Source organism: Melanotaenia boesemani, chromosome 14 (genome assembly GCF_017639745.1).
Source record: "Melanotaenia boesemani isolate fMelBoe1 chromosome 14, fMelBoe1.pri, whole genome shotgun sequence".
Lineage (NCBI taxonomy): Eukaryota > Metazoa > Chordata > Actinopteri > Atheriniformes > Melanotaeniidae > Melanotaenia > Melanotaenia boesemani.
In genome coordinates this window covers 17,594,280-17,617,156 of record NC_055695.1, presented here as the reverse complement: position 1 = coordinate 17,617,156, position 22,877 = coordinate 17,594,280, and the positions used below count along the sequence as shown (strand labels likewise).

At 37.4% G+C, this 22,877-nt stretch overlaps 2 protein-coding genes across 3 annotated transcripts; both read left to right on the top strand.

Moving 5' to 3' along the window:
• Positions 1-2,378: 2,378 nt before the first annotated feature.
• On the top strand, positions 2,379-13,438 carry pde6d (phosphodiesterase 6D, cGMP-specific, rod, delta). 2 transcript variants are annotated; one of them, XM_042006646.1, is made up of 6 exons: positions 2,379-2,461; positions 2,617-2,712; positions 7,803-7,891; positions 8,987-9,112; positions 10,717-10,822; positions 12,547-13,438. In XM_042006646.1, exons 2-6 carry the CDS (start codon positions 2,663-2,665, stop codon positions 12,626-12,628), a joined length of 453 nt encoding a protein of 150 aa, XP_041862580.1. In that variant the 5' UTR covers positions 2,379-2,461; positions 2,617-2,662; the 3' UTR covers positions 12,629-13,438. The 2 variants fall into 2 exon arrangements, with proteins under 2 accessions (XP_041862580.1, XP_041862579.1); XM_042006645.1 differs by lacking the exon at positions 2,379-2,461 and having other exon boundaries at positions 2,468-2,712.
• Positions 13,439-15,026: 1,588 nt separating this feature from the next.
• LOC121652908 (prohibitin-2-like) lies at positions 15,027-21,719 on the top strand. The gene is made up of 10 exons (XM_042006024.1): positions 15,027-15,145; positions 16,128-16,260; positions 17,323-17,407; positions 18,239-18,318; positions 19,395-19,579; positions 19,797-19,926; positions 20,254-20,357; positions 20,602-20,679; positions 20,822-20,901; positions 21,132-21,719. Exons 1-10 carry the CDS (start codon positions 15,125-15,127, stop codon positions 21,154-21,156), a joined length of 921 nt encoding a protein of 306 aa, XP_041861958.1. The 5' UTR covers positions 15,027-15,124; the 3' UTR covers positions 21,157-21,719.
• Positions 21,720-22,877: the final 1,158 nt, after the last annotated feature.

The following is a 22,877-nucleotide window of genomic DNA, read 5'->3' as shown; positions in this document are numbered from 1 at the left end:
TATTGTCTGTGATTCCTTAAAATGGCAGTGTGTCCGACAAGTGTCTTGAATCTGATTGTAATAGTTTCATCTGTTCACAAAAGGTTATAACCAGCTTACAATATACTTTATTGACAGAAATGGAAGAGTAAGAATTATGAAGCAAGACTGAAGGCAAAAAAATAAATCCGTTTAGTATGCTGTTGAAGGCTCAGCATCGCTTTACTGATATGCTGTACACCTGCATACAGTTGGGAGGCTAACAGAAACTTTACATTCAAAATATGTTAACTCCTGCCAGGAAGATTCCTGCCGTTGGAACAAATTATTGCAGATAAAAATATGGACTGGGTGATATTGATCTTGTGGAAAGATATTTCTACTGACAATGACAAGATTTAAAAAAGTAATGACCTGCATTAATTATTTATTTTAAAACTTCTTTATTGAAAGGAAACTTATGTTTGTCTGGGATGTAGTCTCACCTGTATTTAGCCTGTCTCTTTCTGTTTTCTGATAGTTTATCCTCTGCAAAAACCAGACTAGTGAACGATGACCTCCATCAGTTTACCACATTTACCACCATACCATTTTCAATGCTTAGTTATGTGAGGTTAAAGAATATTCTGCAGTGAATGTAAATGAACTATAAACTGCACCATCTTACCTGGTCTATCCTATTCTGCCTTCTCTCTTCCTACCATCTTCTTTACCCTTCTGCTGCCATTCAAACCATAAACAAAATTCTATCGAAAAGGCATAAATTGTCATAGTTTTAAAAATTTTTCCAGATTAATGCTACCATGTGAAAATCAGTCAGGTAATGTCTCTCACCTTTGTTCATTTTTGGAAAACTGAACATTTCCTTAGAGGTTTCAGGATTCAGTATTTGAACTTAAAATTTTGTACATTAAATATTACAGACTACACTCATTGTGACAGCTTTTACCAAAATAATATTTTAATATTTTAACTTAAAAAATATTTATCAAAAAGAAGTGTGCTCATAAATGTCAAATGATAGTCCATTAATCATAATTCCTATGTGGAACCCAAGGACAGTCAAACAAAATCACAATACAAAATTTGCTTCACACACACACATACATATATATATATATATATATATATATAAATTAGGGCTAGGCAATATGGGCTAAAAATAAAATCTCAGATTTTTTATAACCAAATCTGATTTCAATCGCTTTTTTTTCTTTTCTTTTACAATGCCGGCAAAAATAAATCCGTGATGTCTTTCCATCTGGATCCTTATCATACATGATCCACTGCAGAAATAATTCCCCTGATGAAGGTTGTCTCTTAACAAGGGTTTGTGGGTTAGGTTGACTTCAGCATCTCATAGAGCGCAGCATTTCTCACTGCAGCCATATGCACAGCTAAATCCCAGGCATGAGTGAAGGGTCACTTCACTGAAAATCTGTCAGACAAACAATGTTCTGGTGTGGAGGGAGGGCTAAATCTGCTGTTAACTATGATAAAAAGCACGATTTTCATAAAAATAAATCTCCAGAAATGGAAAATTCAATTTATTGACTTTATAGATTAATCGCCCAGCCCTAATATATAATATGTGTGTGTGTGTGTGTGTGTGTGTGTGTGTGTGTTGATAGATAGATAGATAGATAGATAGATAGATAGATAGATAGATAGATAGATAGATAGATAGAGCAGAGAGGGGAGAAGAGGAAGTGTACTCACCCTTCTCATTTCTGACAGAGCAACAATCTCTGATCCCACTGGAGTCATGTATCCAGACACACTCTGCTCCCAGAGACGGTAACTTTCGTGGAAATATCACGTCAGGTAAATAAATTATAAGCCACTCTAGCAAACTGATGGTTTGAGCCTCATCACTATTTCAATCAAAACCAAATCCCTATTTCGACGTAGTCCTCGAATGCAGCATGCAATGTTGTTTTTGTGTGACATTGGAAGTGGGGAAAGTCAAAATTGCGTCATCGCGCTTTAGAAAATTTGTCTTTGTTCGTGCTTTATTATTATTATTATTATTATTATTATTATTATTATTATTATTATTATTATTATTATTAATGGCAAATCACCAGTTACACCTTTCTTATCAAGTGTTTCATTCGATGAATAATATTAAAGGGACATCAAAGAGTCTAAACTTCGTTTACTCTTTAAGTTTCCTTTTTGAGGAAAATTCGTAAAACGCAGAAGTAGGAGTTGAATAACTTTACCCAAGCCACCTGAGAAATACCTGTCTTTTGGCGTTATTATGTGTGTCTTATTAAAGGTTCGAAATTTTCGAGTTCCCAGTTTCAATCGAATGCAGCATTAATACATCTGTAGTGAGCGGAGAGTGCGTACCGTTGCCACTGGTGACGCGTCTCTATCAGCCATAGTTCCGCCCATACTTCTTATTCTCCCTGTGATTGGCTCCTGGGAGTTACCCTTGCCAGTGTGTGGCTGTGGTAACTATCTGTTCGCTAGCGAGGTATATTTAGCTGATTGCATTATTGGAATCGGATTTAGCCTGGAGTCCAGCTATACTGGGCTAATTGCATATTGCATGCACTATTCCAGGCAAATATTAACTGTGCCGTTATTTAGCTGGCTAAACTAAAGTCCGTACCGGTTTTGTTATTTCAGCTAATTCTGGATCGTCGGTAGAATACGAAAACAAACGATTCCTGAAATGTCTTCAGACGAAGACAGGGCCAAGGAAATTTTGAAAGGCTTTAAACTGTATCCTCTTCTTCTGTTTGTTGGTGGTTTTCTGCGGAGGTTTGACATGTTGTAATATGCTAACTGTGTTTATTACTAGTTAGTAAGATAACATTTTCCAGCAGGACTACAGTTGTAGCATCTTGTGACGGACGGTTAGCTGCTGTGGCTAACCAGCCATTGGACGTAAGCTACGTAGCGGCTATTGGTGATTATTTGATGTTATGAAACAAAGATTATACTGTCTATAAGAGGTGACGATCCACAAGATAAAAAGAATGGGCTTTACCTTGTGGCTGTTTTCCATGGAAAAACAGAACAAGAATAAGCTTGTTATGGAAGCTACGGTAGGAAGAGACTTGTGAAATCCCACGAGGATAATGTCATTGAATCATCTACTTCACGTTTGTTGTTTATCAGTCTCACCTTTAGTCGATAGTTCATTTTAGCCTATTTTGAAGGTGTTAATATATATTTAGGAATGCTTATATACACATTTTCATTAACGCTGTCAGATGATTAATGTTCTTAGATTTGTGATATTATGGTGTGTATGGCGAAATTATAAACAAAGTCTGGAGTGGTTTTACCAGCTTTTTAAATTTATTGGTCCTGGATTTTATGGAGTGTTAATCTGTTTAAGAGGTAGGTCCTAATAATATTTTTGGCATATCTAAAGAACATAAAAATACCTTTAGGAAAAAGTACATAATAATAAAGTAGTTGTACTCATAACAGGGCATAAACTCTGCAGTCAAATCTGGACAATCATGAGGGAATATATTTTTGTCACTTCAGCCCATCTGTGTTCAAACAAGTGAATGAACATGATTATGATAATTATGCAAACATGATACTTCAAATAATTGTGATTACATTATTTTTTATAGTTATATTGTTTATTTAAATTCAAAACGACAATCAGGTGCAGATTAGGGTCCAGTATTATAATGTGGAGTCTACATTAGAGAGGCTCTACTTATGTTACTCCAATCTTTTACATTCAGAGTCAGTTATTATCTTTGCTGTTGAAGTGTGTTGTGCTGTTATACTAAGATGCAAAGAGAGTAATGTGCTCCTAAATGTTTGTGTTCATGTTCTGATAGATTTGTGATGGTTTTGGGTACTTGTTTTCCTTGCAGGGGTTCAGATGATCACTAGTGTATCCATAGTAAAGTTTCACTGTAAACAGTGTCATGTACAAATGGTGTACATTTAAAATGACTGCTAGTTTGTTGATACCTCCTGGTGTGATATTGTGAATGTCTGCAGTCGCAGTGAATTTCAGATATGTGCCACAAAAATGTCCAGAAAGGATTTATTTTCTTGGTTTGTAAACCCCGAAGTGTAAAATTTAAGCTATGGAAATATGAAGTTGCTTTCTACTGTGATTTTTCCCACTTTGTAATGCTTCTACAATGAGCAAAACATAGCAAATGTTCATTTGCTGGCTGCAAGAGCAAATACAAGAATCTTTGTGATATATTTTAATGTCTTAGTCAGTATATTACCTGCAGTAGAGAGCATGCTGCATTGTATCAAACAATCAAAAAGTGGTGGGGAAGGTCCAGCATGCAGATGCAGTGACACTTAAAAGCACATTTTGGAGCTCGCAACCAGCAGAGTATGCTGGACCGAATACTCAACTATGTGATTGGTGACTATGGAAGATCCAAAAGCCTATTAGTTTTTAGTTTGTCCCTTCAGGGCATCTGTAGAAATGTTTGGAAAGATAAGCAGGGCAGCCTACAGAGTCTATGAATGACTCATTCTTCTAATAGATAACCCTGAATGTTAAATAATGGAAAATTTAAAAGTTATATAAATCCGTTTAGGATATTTTTTACTGCTTACCATGCTGTTGGAAATCCATTTCCAGCTTGGTATTCAACCAATACAGTTTTTTGAGTCCTCGAGCCTTTTGGAATATAATGTAGCTTCATTCCCTTTTTAATGACTTTGCAGCTTGCAGACACTAAGCTTTTACGTCACATCAGCGAATGAAGACAATTACTACATCTTTGTTTTTCTATATTTAGAATTTAACCAGAAGTAAATGTTGTAAGCACAGTAGTTTAGTGAAGAAAAAGAAGATTAAAAACAAAGGAAAAAAAGAAAATTATACAATAACCCAATGAAAGATAAACCAATAACTGAATCCTGCTGTTAATGTTGTAGTTTAAATTGGTACACAACATCTGAAAAAAACAGATTGTGTCTTGAACTGATTGAACTGAAAGGTATTTTTTTATTTTTTGGGTTGGGGACATTGTTTATTTTGATCCATTAAGATGTAATTGTAGATCAGTGACAGCAGCTTTTAACAGGGAGATCATAATGTTTGTATTTTCTGATAGATTTCTCTGGATTACACACCTAACCTGCTTATATTATTCAGCGTGAACAGTACATGTAGGTGATGTTTTTTAATCTGTTTATGAATTGGCTGACCTGGTGCTTAAACATTAATGAGAAAATGCTACTGCATGGCCAGGAGTGTTGTGGAAGGTTTGATGGATAATGAATTTGATGGAGATTAGATTTAGTTACACTTGAGGAGATTAAAGAAACCTTTCAACTCAGCACACTACCAGGAGGCCAAAGGATGAGGTGGGGGATGGTACAGGTATTACATCCTGCTGTCAGTGGGATCTAACCCACGAGGCTTTCTGAAGGCAGGTGCAGTAACAGCAGATGTGGATTACAACAAGTGATGTTAGATGAGTTCTTAATAGTTTTGTGGCTTGCAGAGTCTATGTTCTGAGACAGTTGCTTGTGGCAGTGAAGTGGGCTAAAAAAAGGGCTTTATAGAAGTTGTAATGTTTATTATGTGACACTAAAGTTATTTTTTCATATGAAAACAGATTTTTTGGGATAATGTATACCACATATATATGAATGGAGCCATAATATTGTTCAAAAGAGCATGAAAGAGTTATTCTTACAGCATGAACACAGACTACTGCAGCAAATGCTCTGGAAGATTTATGTTCACTTGTCTTAAATGAGCATCTGGAGATTTTACTCATGAGCTGGCTGAGAGATCTCCACAAGTCCGGATTAAATGCTGCAGACATTTGGATTCTCACATGCTGCTAATCTGGAACATGTCCTGAAAACATTTCAGCTGTGTGAAATGTTAATCTCAAGCCAATTTTCGACCTAGTGTTCCTCCAGCTTCATCTCTGATAGCGGTGCACTGTTAACTTTTTGGAGGACCATCCTCAAGCCCATCTGGGTTTGTTAACTTCCCATAATCCTTCACTGTTTATGGGATGAGAGCAGTGCAGGCAGAAATACATGCATCACCATGAATCACACAGTGAATAGTATCTGGGCATGACACAACATCCGGTGATTAATCTGCCAGCGAAGAGGCTGTGATTTAATGAGTCAGATTTTTTTTATATATATAAAAGGTTGTGTACAATACTTATGAGTAATCAGTGATTTCCTGCAGCAGACCGCAGCCAGAATTCTCTCAGTTTGGAGAATTGGGGAAGGGAACTAACAAGCAAGTTAAGCTAACAGCAGCTCAAAACAAGTGCAGCAGCAATAAGTGCATCTAAAACATCTCAGACCTCAAAGTAACAAATATTCAGGCAAATGCTATACTGCGTATCTTTACACTGGTTTGACCTGAGGCAGGTATCTACATTGGCACTTTTTAGGTAGCGTCTGCATTGTGCTGGTCTGAATATTCAAGCAAATATTCAGACAGTTTGGTTTAGCATTATGGCTGGGTTCTGTTGAGCACAGCATATATTTTAGCACATTCACAATAGCAAGCACAAGTGGAAGGAAGCAAACTGGTCAGCAGAAAAAGGAAACAGCTGCAGCTCACCATTCACACTCACTCAACCATCTCAGTAGCAGCAAATGCTCCAGAAGGTTTTATGTCATCCCACCTGATGATGTTCCACAGAGTTTACTTGGCAGCTGGGTGGAAAATCACCAAAAGAAGTCCCAAGTAAATGCTGTGCGCATTTGCATTGTGGAACATCTCCAGAGCATTTCAGGGCTCCACTGTCACACATGACCTGAAATGTTCTGATGTAACCGAACACCGGTGGTGGCAGTCAGCAACTGTGACCTGGAGTCCAGTAAGTCAAAAACTGACCTGCAATCATTTTTTTCTACGCTCTTTTTAACAACGTCATGGGATAACATTACAGGGTTATGGAGAAATGGTAGGAGATATTCTTCAGGACTCAGCAAAAGATGATGGTGCTGCAAGGAGAATCCAACCACACTGTCACACAGCAGCTCTGAAACTACAGATGTTCAATATTCTATCGAAGACCTTTAAATACTTTATATAATGCCATTTGATCTGTGTTATGCTTAGTGTGGATTATTTTAAACATATTAGAAAAATACTATAAAATTTTACCTTATTATAAAGGTTTCGTAAAGAGGAAGCAAAAGGGTCTTAAACTAAATACGTTGTCACAGACACCCTACTGTCTCCTAATTATCCACACCAGCTAGATTTAGTAAAATTGGATAAACATCATACAGCAACACTTTGAAAGCTGCAGCTGCAAGGAATTGTGGGACAGAATGATCTCCTTTTTAGACAAAGGGCACTCTAGTGTTTATTATTCTAAAGGAGGTCCGGGGTTCTGGCCTCTACTTCATCACTGGCATCTGAATTTTACATGTCTGATGTCTGAAATCTTTTTCTGAATTAAAATAAGATTGTTGCCGCTGTCATGAAAAAAAAAAGAATACAACTGCTGATCATGCACAACCCTTACTATGTTTTTTGTTTTTCTGACTTAACCATTTATTAATTCGTTTGTTGTTTGTTGTTCAGTTTGTAAGTAACATTAATCGTGCTATTAAATCTCTGGTTGTAAATTGCTTACTAGAAGAATCTCAGACCTCATGCTGTTCCATAAATGATATGTTTTAGTATCAGAACATCTGGAGTTTTCCTAAACCAGCAGGTGGGAACATTAGATATTTATTGGTCATCATTAACTTGTGTTAACCCCAGGAGTATCACTTGCAGCAGAGGTAGAAGACAAAGTAGACACTGGAATTCCTTTGTTTTTTCTTTTTTTGTTTTCCTGTTTGTTTGTTATTACTTAACATTGTCTTGGTAGAAACTGGATGAATCTTCGGGATGCAGAGACGGGAAAAGTTCTGTGGCAGGGAACAGAGGACCTCTCTGTACCGGGAGTAGAACATGAAGGTACCTTTACTCACCAAGCTCAAGTATAAACACACAACAAGTTTAAAACAGTTGAAATCTAACCCGTTAATCCCAATTATTTAAAAACACAATGAGTTGCAGCCATTCGTTATAAAATTGTTTTTACTATACTTTTTGTTTATCTTATTTGATTTAGTGGATCTTTCTCGTTCATCTGTAATCCACTGTTCTTACTGTAGTTAGGACCTTAAAGCATGACAAGGTGTCAGGAGAGTCAGTGAATGTAAAGAAAAATAATTTAAAAAATATATAAATTAATGCCAAATTGCTTGAGTGATTTATTTCACGGTTCTTTTTAACATATCTTCCACATGACTTCCACAATTCCCCTTAACTGTTTAATCTTATTTGTTGCTATTAGACTGGAAATTACTGGTTTGAAGAGAACAGCTTTAATATCAGATGGATTGATGTAGTTTTTAAGTTATGATGCTGGTACACTCATGTCTTTGTGCTGTGAAAGTTTTATCATGTTCTTCTCTTTAAAACAACAGCAGAAAGAATTCTCCTTAATCTGAGATTAATTCAAAGGTTTTCAAGCGAATATTTGCGCAGACTGGTAGGATAGGATGATCTTGATGATGCCTCAGATAAACGAGTCATGCATAAAATTTTAAGGTGTAAATCCTGTTTGGTTTAGATGGTCATGTTAAGGTTTGGATTAATGTGTGTATGGATATAATTGGACTTTTATTTTCTCTAAATTCCATGAGAAGAGAAGACAATGTAAATATAAACTATTATAGCTTCTATAAATATGTGATGTTGAATATTTGGGGGATTTCTAATAATGAAAGTGTTGCAGATTTCTGTGGTTATTTCAAACATGCCCATAAGAAAGTGAAAATTTTAATTTGTCTGAACAGTGATGTGTTTTCGGCAGGTTGAGGTCAATTCACAAGGGAGCTTTCAAAGCTCAAAGGGCTAAATTAAACCTAAAAACACTCCAGCTGGCTTTGATAACTCTGGTTACTGTTGATCAAATAACCAGCTACAATTCTGAAATCAAAACTGTGCTGATAGTATCCCAGGCTTACCATCAAAGTTTATTGTCATTTGTCCCTGTTTCCTCAGCCCGTGTCCCAAAGAAGATCCTCAAATGTAAAGCCGTGTCCAGAGAACTGAACTTTTCTTCCTCGGAGAAACTGGAGAAGTTCAGGTTGGAGCAGAAAGTTTACTTCAAAGGACAGTGTCTAGAAGGTAATGAGCTAAAATACTGACAAATACCCCAAACTACTTCAAAACCTGAACCTGAGTATCTGATTGTGCTGTACTTCTGTGATGTCACACTACTTCACTTGTCTACTCTTAACATTCCTCACCAAACAGGTTTATACTTTTATATCTTTTGTTTTTTAAAGAAAACCATAATTTCTTTAGATTTTCTTGAAGGCCTCAATGAAATGGCTGTCATCCTGTTACTTTAATGGCAGTATACATACAGTTGTTGGACATTGTGGAATAATTCATTGTATTCTGGGGCTGAGACTTATTGAAAAACATCAGACTTTTCCCCAAAAAGCAGTGAAATCCTGATCCCATAGAAGCTTAATGGGAGGCACACTGGTTTGTTCTTTCTGTGTGGACAATTTGCACGTTCTTTGTGTGGGTTTTCTCTCTAGGTTCTCCAGCTTTCCTCTCACAGTCCTAACATAGATTATTTAGTGATGGTAAATCAGTTGTAGTGGTGAGTGTGTGGCTGTTTGTTTCTCTGTTGGTCCTGTGATGGACTGGCAGCCAACGTCAGCATACTGCTCTGGTGAGATCCATTATCATCCTAAAAAAATGAGACCAGCTTGACCAAACTTTATTTTGATTGATGAAATAAGAAAGTGTCAATAATGTCAGTGTCCACCTGTGTATTTACTGTAGAGGTGATGACTACCATTCTCACTGGTCCTTTAAATGTCATCAGCCTCATTTGACTGGTGATGGTGGAAATGTGCTTGTTTTCTTCATACAGTTATCTTTCTATGTTTCATTTGACCTTCACCAAACCAAAGTTCCAGCATCATCTCCTTGTCTAAAGCAGATTGGCGATTCAACACTATATATTATCACCTTTATCCAGTCATCCGAAATGTATAACGATTTACCACAACCTTGTTGAATTCCCTTCTTGCATGAGTTTGTATTCCTTTCCAATGTTTCCACTGGCAGCTCTCTTCAGCTGTTAAGTGAAGCCCATCTTGACTTTTATGTTTAAAAAATTGTAATGATAATAAAAAAAATCTTCCTCTCCACCATAACCAGACAGTTTTCTGCGGGAGTCCAATATGTTACTCCTATTTGGATAATTGCATTTGGACTGATAATTATGTCCAATATATATACTATGAATTCAATGTCACCTAATGAGGAAACTGGTCACTGATATGGGCGATACAGAGCGGGAAATTTCTCCCCACATTCTGGGCAAACAGAACAATGCAAACCTGTTAAAACATCTCTGATCAATTTCTATGTAGTAGAATTTCTATGTTTGCCTCCTAAAGGAAGGTTATAGAGGAGCACGAGTATCAGCTCCAGGTAGTTCCTCAGAAATCTCAGTGGTTTCTACATGTTTTTTCCTTCCATGTTTCTGTTTGCAACACCATCCCCAGGGCCCTCCTGGAAAGAGTATACAGGTGGTCCCTGGAGACAACACACAGTCCGGGTCATGACAACATGTTGCAAGTTTCCAGTAGACATAAGAGAAGGCTGTGAAATACTGTTTAAGCTGCAATGTGCACAAACACACGGCATAAACCCAGGAGTGATTACAGTTATGTTGCTGAGCTCTTTGTGTGCGTCTCTCTCTACAGAATGGTTCTTTGAGTTTGGTTTCGTCATCCCCAACTCTACCAACACATGGCAGTCTCTGATAGAAGCAGCTCCGGAGTCTCAGATGATGCCAGCCAATGTTTTAACGTGAGTCCCTCAAAAACTTGTCTTAATTTTTCTTCCTAATCAGCTGCTTTTCTCTGCGTTAATAGCAGGAATTACATTTAGTAGAGCTGCAGCTCTATTATTTTATAACCTGAAATACAACCCCAATTTAAAAAAAGTTGGGAAACTATGTAAAATGTAAATAACAACAGAATGCAGTGATTTACAAATCTCAATAGGACATGGACAACAGATCAGATGTTGTAACTGAGACATTTCACCACTTTATGTGAAATATTATCTCTGGGAAGTGTGGAGACCAGTTGCTGGTGAGGTGAGGAATGTTATCCCATTCTTGTCTGATGCAGGATTTTAGCCCTGGGCCTTCATTGCAAGGCACCAAATGTGATCTGTTGGTGAAAGATCAGGACTGGAGCCAAGCCAATGCAGCACTCACTCTTCTCCTGTGAAGCCATGCAGTCGTAATGGATGCAATATGTGGTTTAGCATTGTCTTTCTGAAATACACAAGGCCTTCCCTCAAAGAGATATTGTGTTGATAGGAGCATATGTTGCTCTAAAACCTCTGTGTACTTTTCAGCATCACTGATGCCTTCACAGATGTATTAACTGCCCACGCTATAGGCACCAATGCAGCCCCGGTTTTTAACTGTCCACTGATAACAAGCTGGATGGTCTGTCTCCTCTTTAGCTCACAGGACGTAGTTTCCTTGATTTCCAGAAATAATTTCAAATTTTAATTAATCTGACTACAGTACAGTTTTCTACTTTGCCTCAGGCCATTTTGAATGAGCTTTGGACCAGAGAGAACAGCTGCATTTCTGGATCATGTTCACATATGTCCTCTTCTTTCCATGGCAGAACTTTAACCTGTATTTGTGGAATTAATGGTGAACTGTGTTCACAGATAGGTTTTTGAAGTGCTCATGTCTGTTTTAAATGCAGTGCTGCCTTAGGGCCTGGAGATCACAAGCACCCAGTTTTGGCTTTCAGCTTTGTCCCATGCGCACAGAGATTCCTCCTCTGATTCTTTTGATGATATTGTACACTGTGGATGTTGGGATCTCCAAAGTCTTTGCAATTTTATGTGTATAAATATTTGTCTAAAATTGTCTCAATTTTTAGACTAAGTTTGTCACAGATTGTAAACCTTGCCCATTCTGTGCTGGAGCAGGTCGTCCAGCCTGAAGGTTGGTGGTTTGAATCCTGCTTTTTTTTTATTATTATTATTCATGCCAATTACACTTTAAAGCCCTTTGTTGCTCCTGTTCCAACTTTTTTTTAGCTATGTTGCTGCAAACATATTCAAAATGTGCTAATATTTTCTATGAAATGGTAACATCTGTTACGGTGGCTGTGTGCTATTGAGAATAAAATATGGGTTCACATGATTTGTAAATCTTTACATTGTTTTTATTTACGTTTTACACAGCGTCCCAACTTTTTTGAAATTGGGGTTATATTTCTTTCTGCACTAACCTCTTTTAGTTTGTCCTGTGAGGACATCACTGTGTGAGGTCACTTTTAAAAATTTACTTGGAAATATTGTGGTTGTTGTTGGAAGAAGTGGAAGCTCAAAATCAAAAGAAAACAGCCTCAGCTGTATTCAGCGGAGGTTTCTTCAAACTGTGCTTTCATACCTGCAATCACAGCTGTACGTTTTCATGGTTTACTATGTTCATGTTGTGGACATAGAGTGGCTCTGCAAGTGTAATACATAAGCTGACATGTATTTTTGTTTTCCAGTGGTAATGTGATTATAGAGACCAAGTTCTACGATGATGACCTCCATGTAAGTACTTCAAGGGTGCGGCTTTTCTACGTCTGACCTCTGACTCTACCTTCCAAAAAATGCTGACATCCTGCCAAGGTCAATAACCCACCATGGTTAGTTATATTTGCAGCCGTCAACGACTTCCTGCTGGTGTGGGATCAGCATGTTTGGGTTCAACCCTTCTGTGGTGCCACCGTCAGTGAAATGAGATTTGTGTTTCGGTCCCCTGATGGAAAACCTGGAAGAAGAGGAATGAGGAGGAGAGAGAATTCTGTTGTTTCCTGTTCCAGGATCATCTTTCTACTGTTCATCTCAAGCCACCCCATGTTTTTTTTAATTCATCTCATTGTTAAACTGCATAGGGAGCATTAACTCAGGAACAGAACATCAGAGCTCTAGCCTTATGCGATTGGATCCTTTTTCTTTTTGAGACTTCACTCTGCATGTGTCATCTATTTAAAGAAGGGCTGAGGGAAGTTGAATTATAAAATGTTCCCAATACATAACATAAGGGCTTTAATTGTCCTTGTGAACCACCTATCAACACTTTGGACACACCTTCCCATTCATTTAGAATAGGGACAAAGAGTTTTGTCCAAACTTATGACTGGTTCTGGAAGTAGTACAGCAACTTTTTCAGCAACTCTCAAATGAAATATCTACATATATCACAATAATTTTAATAAAACAGTAGATAACTGTGATTTTTTTTCTTTATATGTGTCCCATTTCAGAGGTTTCCTCCCATAAAATTTTTAAAAAAGCCTTTTGTACACATTTAAGAAACAAACATTTCACCTGTGTTCTCTTCTTCCTCTGCCATCTCTCCAGATCCTTTGTACTACTCACTTTTTATTTGTTTAATAAAAACATTGTTCTAGTCATACGATAAATTGAAGATTAACAGATTTATGTAGAGTCTACATAACGAGTCAGACTGACATTGTAGAGAAACTTCCATTATCTCCCAACAACATAACTCTTGTGCGAGTGGAGGACTGGATGTCTGGATGTCTTGTTATTGGTGGTCTCTGTGAGGCCAAGAACTGAAGCAGCTGACGTATCTGCAGTCCTCTAAAGGACAGAGCTTTCCAAGCAGCCCCTGGAGTGGGACACATTTCAGTGACCAAACCCTTACTCAAGACTCTGTAAATCAGTCAGTGGAACAAACACATTCTCTCAGCCAGATCTTTGTTGCTCTCTGATGACCAGAACTAGTGTAGAACAGTTTGCAGTGTAGAACAACAGAGAGCCAGGAGCCGGTTTTTATTGACTGCCAGCATGCTGTTCACGATGATCCTTTTGAAAAGTAGTTTGTGGGACATTCACCAGCAGACAGAATAAGGGTTTTATGATGTGTATTTATGCTTTGCTACATGACCATCAGAGGTTAGCTTCATTCCCATGTTAAACTGAACCAAGTCAGGTGTAGATGAAGACATGTACCATTTATCTGTAGTTCAGGTAATTAGTTTATCCCAACCAGATGTTAATCCTTCAGCTTCGCTCTGTACATTCTGACTAGATCTGGATTTTCCATCTATTTCACTGTGTTCATGTCATTTGTTTTTCTTAGCTGCTAACTGAACTGTGTAAAATAGATTTGTGTTTTAATATGACGGGAGTTGTGGATTAAAGTCATACAATGTTGTAATAACCTGATGTGTGTGTTGTCGTTATTTTATCCCTTTCAGAGGAAGTTTGTTATGTTGTGACCCCACAAAACCCTTCATGTGTCAAACATCAATTTCATTGAAGCAAATGCTGACTTCATCCTAAAATTTCCAATCCCCTAATAACTCTAAAATTGTATAATTTGAAGTTTTTGTCATGAAAAACATCTGAGCTGTGTGCCATAGACACAGTGTAAAGTTTAGGAATAAACCAAAATGTGACCCGTCATCTTCTATTGAGCTCTTTTCTTTTATGTCATTGGTCTGCAGCTATTTTGCAAAGAAATATTCTACAGAAAGAGCTTTCAGTATTGAATACAGTCTCATCACAGTGTTATGCTCAAGGTGGATCACATCATATTAGTATAATATAACTTTTTCTTAAAAAAAAAAACAAAAAAAAAAACAAGGCTTGGTAATTTAAAAGGTAAACAAAAAGGCCCCAAAACTTAATATTTGAGCGAATATTGGACAAACAACATTCAGCATCTCCTTTCTTTCATAAAGGATACTGGTGATCCTTAAGCAGATAAAAAAAATTGGCGCTTCTCTATGTTTAGGACAATGAGACAGCTCTTATGGCTGCGGTTCAGATACTTGGCAAGTTAAGAAAAAAACAGCTCAGGAAAAGACAGTAGGAGGGATTTTTATTTTTTATTTTTTTTGGTTTTGTTTTGCCATGATGGTAAAAGTAGTAATGATGTTTCCATACCAACAGGAGGCGGTAATGTACTAAACCTACACAAGGTCTGCCGAGAAAGAGAGAAAGACCGACAAGGTGAACTTCATATCCCAGCAGGCTTTGCGCTCCACGAGGAGTAGGACCAGTACGGTGTAGGACTACCTTGTCTGTCGACCTTGAATTTTGTTAAGCAACATGGCGAGCAAGGAGCCCAATGTAAGTTTTGTGAATTAAAATTATTTACAGTGTTGTGTGACGTGTTGCTAATTAACTTTTAAGATTGCCGAGCAGTGGTAATGAGTTAACCACACCTCGATTAACCAGCTATTTGTTAGCAAAGAAGTTAGCATGGTGCATCAGCTGCTTTGCTGGTAGCTTTCTTTACTGTGTTAAACTTCACTACCTGCAGCAGATAATAACTGTGGCGGTGAAATCAGTAGCTGTATAAAGCCATACTTGCTCCTCATGACTTGTTATTACCTGGTGTATTCTTTTAAGGATTCACCTTGACTGCAGCGCACGTGAGTGAACCGCATACACATGAGCTATCCTTTGAGCTTTGGTTTTGGGAGGGTTTCTAATTTATTGACTAGACGTATCTGAAAAAGGGTTATTATTAGTAGTGATATTATATATGGAGTATGCGTAACGTCTGCAGTGAAGTTAAATAAACAGCAAGTCATTCATTTCATTCAGGTGTGTTACAGTAAGGACCTGGATTAAGAAACACTTAAATTACCTGAGGGAGCTTCATTGCAACAACTGAACAACCCCCCCCCCGGTCTGCGATTAACTTCTTTTTCCAATTAAAAGATTACAGGACAACCAGACCAGACTGTCTCCCCAGACCCAACAGACCAGTGCACGCTGAACAACAAGAATCAGAATGAACAAACACTGGTTTCACAAGTTGAGCTACAAAGAGAGAGTGGAAGGAGCTAGTAGAGATTCCTACAGAGTTTCTATAAATCTTATTACTCCATAAAGCAGAAAATGCTGGCTAAACTGTATGCTAGTGGAATGCATCAAAAAGATGTTGTAATCCGTACGACATCTCTTGTTGGTTTTTGCTTTGATTGGGTGTCCTGGGGATTGCCGGTTAGGGCTAGGGGTGAATCAATTAATTGACTTTTACTTACTCTTAAAGTCACTAATGCTACATCTTCATTGTCACAATCTTTTCACTAAAAAATTGCAGCGCTTCCTTCAGCACCTGAGGGATCTGACTAGTCGGATGTCTTCATCTGGTGGCAAAGGGGCAGGACTAGGGCTGAAACTTATGCTTGGAGCTGGAGCTTTGGTATATGGCCTTAAAGAAGCCATGTACACAGGTAAACACATTTTCAGTACTTTAACACAAACTTTCAGTTAAAGCACCATCACCATTTTTAGACTCATACCAAGAAAATAGGATGCTCGTAGGATGTTGTAAGACCCAGACAGACCAATCTCATAATAAGAACAAGGACTGACAAAATGCTCCCTCAGTGAGCTGTGTTGGAGAAAAAGAAAAAGCACATCACCAATATTATACCACAACAGGACTTTTAATTTCAACCCACAGAGGTGGATATAACGCTCTAGTGCAAAAGGGATTTACTGGCATCTTGTATTATTAAAATTAAAACAGGAACAAAACAGGTTTTGCTTACTTACAACTAGATTCCCCTCAACTGTATTTACTTGCAGACTGAATTAAATGTATTTTTTTTCTAAGACAGTTCAAAAACACCTTGAGTCTTTTAATTAAGCATCTGTGTAAGCAAAGCAAATAATCTCAGAGTGCACTCTTAAAGAACTTTGGTTACACAGGCTGGACAATTATTGTATTCTTACTGTTTAAATATCATTCTTTAATACACAAGAACCTTTTTAAATGCAATTGTGTGTTCCTCACTTCATTTTGATTTTTCCATAATTTACACTGTACAAATCGATATGCAGGTTAAGTTATGTGTAACATGTTTTGCATTAATTGATGTTGGACAATGATACAGATTCTAGGAAACCAATTTATTGCCATATTTGGAAGTGAGAATCATATTAGACCCTTGACCCAGTTGTATACATTGGAATGTCTCTTTTACCAGACTGAGTATTGAAGAGGTTGTGTTCTGAGTAAATGCTCCATCATTACAACGAGCTGGTAGTAAAAGGGTTACATTAATATAATAAACAACGGTCTTGTATAAGCCAGTGTTCAGTTTAAACAGCAGAAACAATGTTAAATGTTTGTATGAGTGCAAAGACTGTTGTGTTTATTAGGTCATGAAAGTTTTATTCTAAGACTTTTAGAAAAGTTTTTACGTCAACACGAATTAGTTACATTTTCACTATTAACTAAAATGATCTATATGTAATCTTATATTTTGTGTGTGTTTTTGGATGAGCAGTGGAGGGTGGCCACAGAGCCATTGTCTTCAACAGGGTTGGAGGGATGCAGATGGACACTATTCTGGCTGAGGGGCTTCATTTCAGGTAGATTCAGCAGACTCATTTATTAACCCATTAAATGATTGATGATCTGCAGACCATCAGAGGTTTTATTTACATAATTTTGCTGAGGTGTTATGTTTAAGTGGTTGCACATGCAATCCATTATTGCAAAGCTAAGGTTGTTATTGAGAATGCTATTGAAAGCATTTTACAACATGACCACAGCTGTATTCATATTGTGCATTTTGTATATTCTATATAAAATGAAGATTTTATAGTAAATGATCAACACTATGTTCTTGAAATATTGAAAATACCTTTTTAGCTTTTGACATATCACTAAAGGCTGCACCTTTCCACATCATGACCACAAGCCACATTTTCCAAGAAGAGTGCATGGTCCTTTTCTATTGGGATACGCTGAGTAGCAGTAACTGAGCTTATTGACGACTGATGCATCAATATGTAAACAATTACGTTCTAAAAATCTCTTTACATGTGGGGCTGCAGCAAACCATTATTTAGGATTGAGTTTATTAATAAAACCAGAAAAGGTTACAACTCCTCGCAACACACAATGACCAGCAGGACTTGTGACCTTCCTGCAAACCACATTGAGGAGGTTTTATCCACAGCTAATCACAACAATTAAGCCCATGAACTCAGGCACTAAAACTCAGGCATTACCACTGCAAGGGCAGTGAAGATGTAGAGGAGCATAACTGTTTAAAACATTTCTACCACTGATTATTTAGGCTTTGCTACTACGTATTACTAAAAGCACCTTTAGCACTGGTGTAGGCTGCTATGCAGTTTGAGATTTTCTTGTGTAAACAAGCTTGGCTGTTTCTTGAAATGGGTTCTGTGTTTTAGGATCCCATGGTTCCAGTACCCTATCATCTATGATATCAGGGCTAAGCCCAGGAAAATTTCATCTTTGACTGGGAGCAAAGGTACTATACTCACACATATGTTTATATGTTTCTTGGTTATTTGTGACTACAACAGCTGCAAGGAGTTGGTCACAGGACGAAACTTTCCAAGGGTGTTTTGAGGTTTCAAGGAGAAGTTTGATCAGATGGAATAAAGTATGGACAGAGCTAATTAATGAAACAGGGTTTTACAACAGGTTCAGAACAGAAAATAGACACAATCTGTACAGGGAGTTTATTGAAATGTAAGGTACAGAAAATGTGAAAGCTAAAATCAATGCTTTTAATTAAACATGGCTGACTTCCTGTTTAGTTCAGCCCAAGAGTGACCAACTCCTTAAGAGCCGTTGTCTTGCAAGTTTTAGATGTTTCCTTGTTTCAAACCACCTGATTCAAAGTAACGAGTCATTGTGCAGAAGTTCACAAGCAGTTGGAGATTAATTACGTTTGAATCAGGTGAATTAGAGCGGGGATAAACCTAAAGCCTGTAGTTCTCGAGGATGTTGCAGGTGTTTGCCAAAATTAATCTATGTTGGGTAAATTCAAGGCAGGGCTGAATGAATTAATTATTACAGTAAGTGTTGCTGTCGAGAAAATTTCTTCCAAACATGTACAAGATGCCTTTAAACATGAAAGGACGTGTATTCCCTTCAGAGGTTTTTTTTAATTTTTTTAATTTATTTTTTTTTGGAGCATGTTGTGACTGCCAAAAATATGATTAATTTTACATAAAAATAATAAGAATGTTAACATGTCATTAGGCTTTTGCATTTTAACCTTCATCACCTTTAGTGCTTGGGCCTATTAATGGATGAGGGTAAATAAATATCTTAAATATATTAACTTTCATTCAAATTTTGGATAATACTTTGAGGTGTAGCAGTCCACAGTTATTTTTTCTGCAGATGAAAGCTCAAAGTTTTTAAGTCCACACATCCTTTGCACTAATTGACTATTGAGAACCTATAAGACGCTACAGGATACACACACTGCTTCACAGTTTTAGAGGGTCTAAGACTGTGTGGGATGTGTCTCTGAGTGTATGTTTTCACCCTTTTAACTGCAAAAAAATTAAACGAGTAAATGTTTGTGTGCAGATCTGCAGATGGTGAACATAGCTGTGCGGGTACTGTCCCGACCCATGGCATCCAACTTGCCGATCATGTACCAGCAGCTGGGGAAAGACTACGATGAGAGAGTTCTGCCTTCTATTGTCAACGAGGTTCTGAAGTCTGTGGTGGCAAAGTTTAACGCCTCGCAGCTCATCACGCAGAGAGCACAGGTGCCACTGTCATATCTATGCATTCTGCTGGGATTGGTTATGCCATTTATCACATTTTGAATCCACAATCTTAATAGATGAAAATAAAAGTCAGCTGTTTTAGCTCTAAATGCAACAGTTCCGCTAAATCATAAATCATGACCTGTACTGTTAGCTCAGTATGGGCAAACAGTTAATTTCCATAACAAAGTGAATATTGCTGATCTGTATTGTGAAGGTATCCCTGCTGGTGCGTCGGGAGCTTTTTGAGAGAGCCAAAGACTTCAACATCATTCTGGATGATGTGGCCATCACTGAGCTGAGCTTCAGCAGCCAGTATACTGCTGCTGTGGAGGCCAAGCAAGTTGGTAAGGCACAAAAACCAGTCGGGCAGCACAACACCATGTCATCTTGCAGTATTTTATATTGAGCTTAAAACATAAATGAAAGTGGTTAACACTGTGACTAATAAGCCTATTACACCAAAAAGGTTTTTTCATATACAGTACACATGACTGTTCATAAATCACTTAATTAATCTTCTTTTGTTCTATTTTAGTTACAAATGTGATTAAAGTTCTGCTCAACTTTCTGGTTAACTTGGCTCCTAGAAGTTCATTCCAGTTTACGATTTGCAAAAGCTATGAGTTGGATAACAAACATACATATAATAATGGTGTGTATGTGTGTTTTAGCCCAGCAGGAGGCCCAAAGAGCACAGTTCTATGTGGAGAAAGCCAAACAGGATCAGAGACAGAAGATCATCCAGGCAGAGGGAGAGGCTGAAGCTGCTAAAATGGTAACTGACTGGGGTGTGGAAACCAATGTACTACAGAATGAGATTTCGGGTTATTGAGATATGATGTTGAAGCCAGACTGTATTAACCCAGCTCAGTACCACAGCCCTATAAAGACTTGAAATGCTGACTTTGCATATCTAAACAGAACTGTAAACACTACTCGTTCATGACCGCATAGTACACTTTTGCTTAGTTTATGTGAAGAGAAACATGTTGACTAAATCAAAACCGTTTGCATGTCAGTTGGGTCAAGCTGTGACGAAGAACCCTGGTTACCTGAAGCTGAGGAGAATCAGAGCAGCACAGAACATCGCTAAGACGGTCAGTACTGCTGTTTCTGCCATGACTTTGTGTTTGAACTTGTATTCAGTGCAGTGCAAGTGTGTGTGTGTGTGTGCCATCACACAGTGAGTTCTCTGAATGAGCATCTATCATCAGTGCTGATGAAAGTTTTTGCTTCCAGGTGGCATCGTCTCAGAACAAGGTTTACCTTAATGCTGACAGTCTGGTCCTGAATCTACAAGATCAGACATTTTTCAACAAGTAAGTTAACACTGAATGTCTGTAATAATATTCAGCTTTTGCTATTGGCCAACATCCTTCCAGTTATTTTAGTAACTGAAAAATTTGGTCATTCCTGAAAACTTCAAATACTCAGCTTAGTAAATATAAGCAGTTTACTCCTTAATGACAGTGATGAGGTTCAAACTGAAGACCATCTACTGCACTTAATGTTCCAGTTTCAACTAATGGAGTACTCTGTTGTTTTCCAGTTTATCCGCCATGCAGAAGAAATGAAGGAAACAGTGACCGTCATCTGCTTCAAAAAAAAGTTTTTGTTTAGCTTGTGGCACAGAAATGTCAACATACATGACTCTGGACATTGATGACTGAACTGTGAACAAGAAAGCAATGTCCTTTTTTTTATTTGCTTCTTTCTGAGATCTGGGATTGGCTTTTGTTATCTCCGAATTATGTTGATCAGTTGGAGTTGAGGAATTACGCAATGACCTCTCAGAATGTAAAAACCTGTGGTTTTAGCTCCACATCCAAGAAATCAGTAACACATTTGTCAAATTGAAAATACAACATGAACATGGTGTGAGAATTTTATGTTTTAGATCATTTTCCATCAGGATGGGGTTTATGTTAAAGAAATTTCACTGTTGTATTTGGTTTTTAGTTAATTTAGCTGCATTTTGTCCTCCCAAAGTTATCCATGTAATCAGAAACTGTTCAGTGAAATCCGATCTTTATGTCAGTATTTGGCAGGGCTCTATTCTTCTATCTCTGTCGAGCTGATGCAACAGATGTTTAATTTTCTGTGTGAATTGATACAATAAACCTAAATTATGCAGCCACCATTATTGGCACACTGAGTTATTACAACCTCAGTTCTTAAAAGCTATTTTTTTTTTTTTTTAATAAAAGTCCTTGAATTTTGATTGATTACATCAAGTAAAAGGTAAATCCTACATCGTCTAAATACAGCTAAAAGTTTTATATTAAAAAGAAAAAAGTTCAGATTAAGGTGTCAAAACTTTACAAGAGTTCTGTTGGTGTCCATTGTCAATGAGTGATACTCCATTCACCGCTCACTCAGCTGCATCCTGGTATCCTTTTCAGTTCTGTTTTCAACAGTGCTGGGGAAGTTCAATTTGTACACAAACTAGTTGAAAGTTCAGTTAACACATTATAAAATGAACTTGTTCAGTTCATAGTTCATAATTCGATTTTTTAAACAAAGTTCACAGTTCTAAAAATGAACTATAGTTCATAGTTCTTTTTCCCCCAATATGTTGCTGAGAGCTATTACCCTCAGAATACTGGTATTTTCTTATTGTTGCCATCCGTTCAGTCCATGCTCGTAGCCTGCAGCTCTCACTCCTACAGTTTAAAATCATGAGGAAAAACTTGCTTGAATGGTCTTTTTTTAATCAGGAATAATTAAACTATCTGAGGTAGGAACCAGGCTGAAGTAGGAACCAGGATGTATCTATCGAAGTGTTTAATTAACGCTGTTGATTTTTTCCTTTAATCGCGCATAAAGGTTTTTTTTTTTTTTTTTTTTGTGTGTTTTTTTTATTTGCTGGCCGCTGGCTCTGATCACAGAAATACTTTATGTACCTTTTCTTTGAATTGTTTGTTGTCTTAACTGTATTTGGTGGTCATAGAAATGGTTTTACTGAGCTGTTAGCTGAGATTCTGGACTTTCTGTGGATACCACACATGCTTATAGTTACATTTACACATCTGACTCTTCACCCCTTAACTCCCGGTAGCGGAGCTGCAGGTGCAGTCAAGCTAAAAATAATAAAAGTGCAGGGGTCTGCAGCCTTTCCAGTCCCCCCTTTCCAGACCCCTGCACTAAACACAAACAGATTTAGCAGCAGTTTTCTCTTTAAACAGCGACAGTTAAAATATTTCTTCATATATATTTAAAGAATCAAACATTTATGACAAAGAAGGATGAAATGTTCAGGATTTACTAACTAAAAGTAAAAAGTCAGTAGGATGAA

Coding starts and splice junctions, on each gene's coding strand:
- LOC121652908 (XM_042006024.1), top strand. CDS start 15,125: ATGGCGAGCAAGGAGCCCAAT. Junction 18,319..19,394: donor ATCTTTGACTGGGAGCAAAG/GTACTATACTCA, acceptor GTTTGTGTGCAG/ATCTGCAGATGGTGAACATA. Junction 19,580..19,796: donor TCATCACGCAGAGAGCACAG/GTGCCACTGTCA, acceptor TGTATTGTGAAG/GTATCCCTGCTGGTGCGTCG.
- pde6d (XM_042006646.1), top strand. CDS start 2,663: ATGTCTTCAGACGAAGACAGGGCCAAGGAAATTTTGAAAGGCTTTAAA. Junction 7,892..8,986: donor ACCGGGAGTAGAACATGAAG/GTACCTTTACTC, acceptor CTGTTTCCTCAG/CCCGTGTCCCAAAGAAGATC. Junction 10,823..12,546: donor ATGCCAGCCAATGTTTTAAC/GTGAGTCCCTCA, acceptor TTTGTTTTCCAG/TGGTAATGTGATTATAGAGA.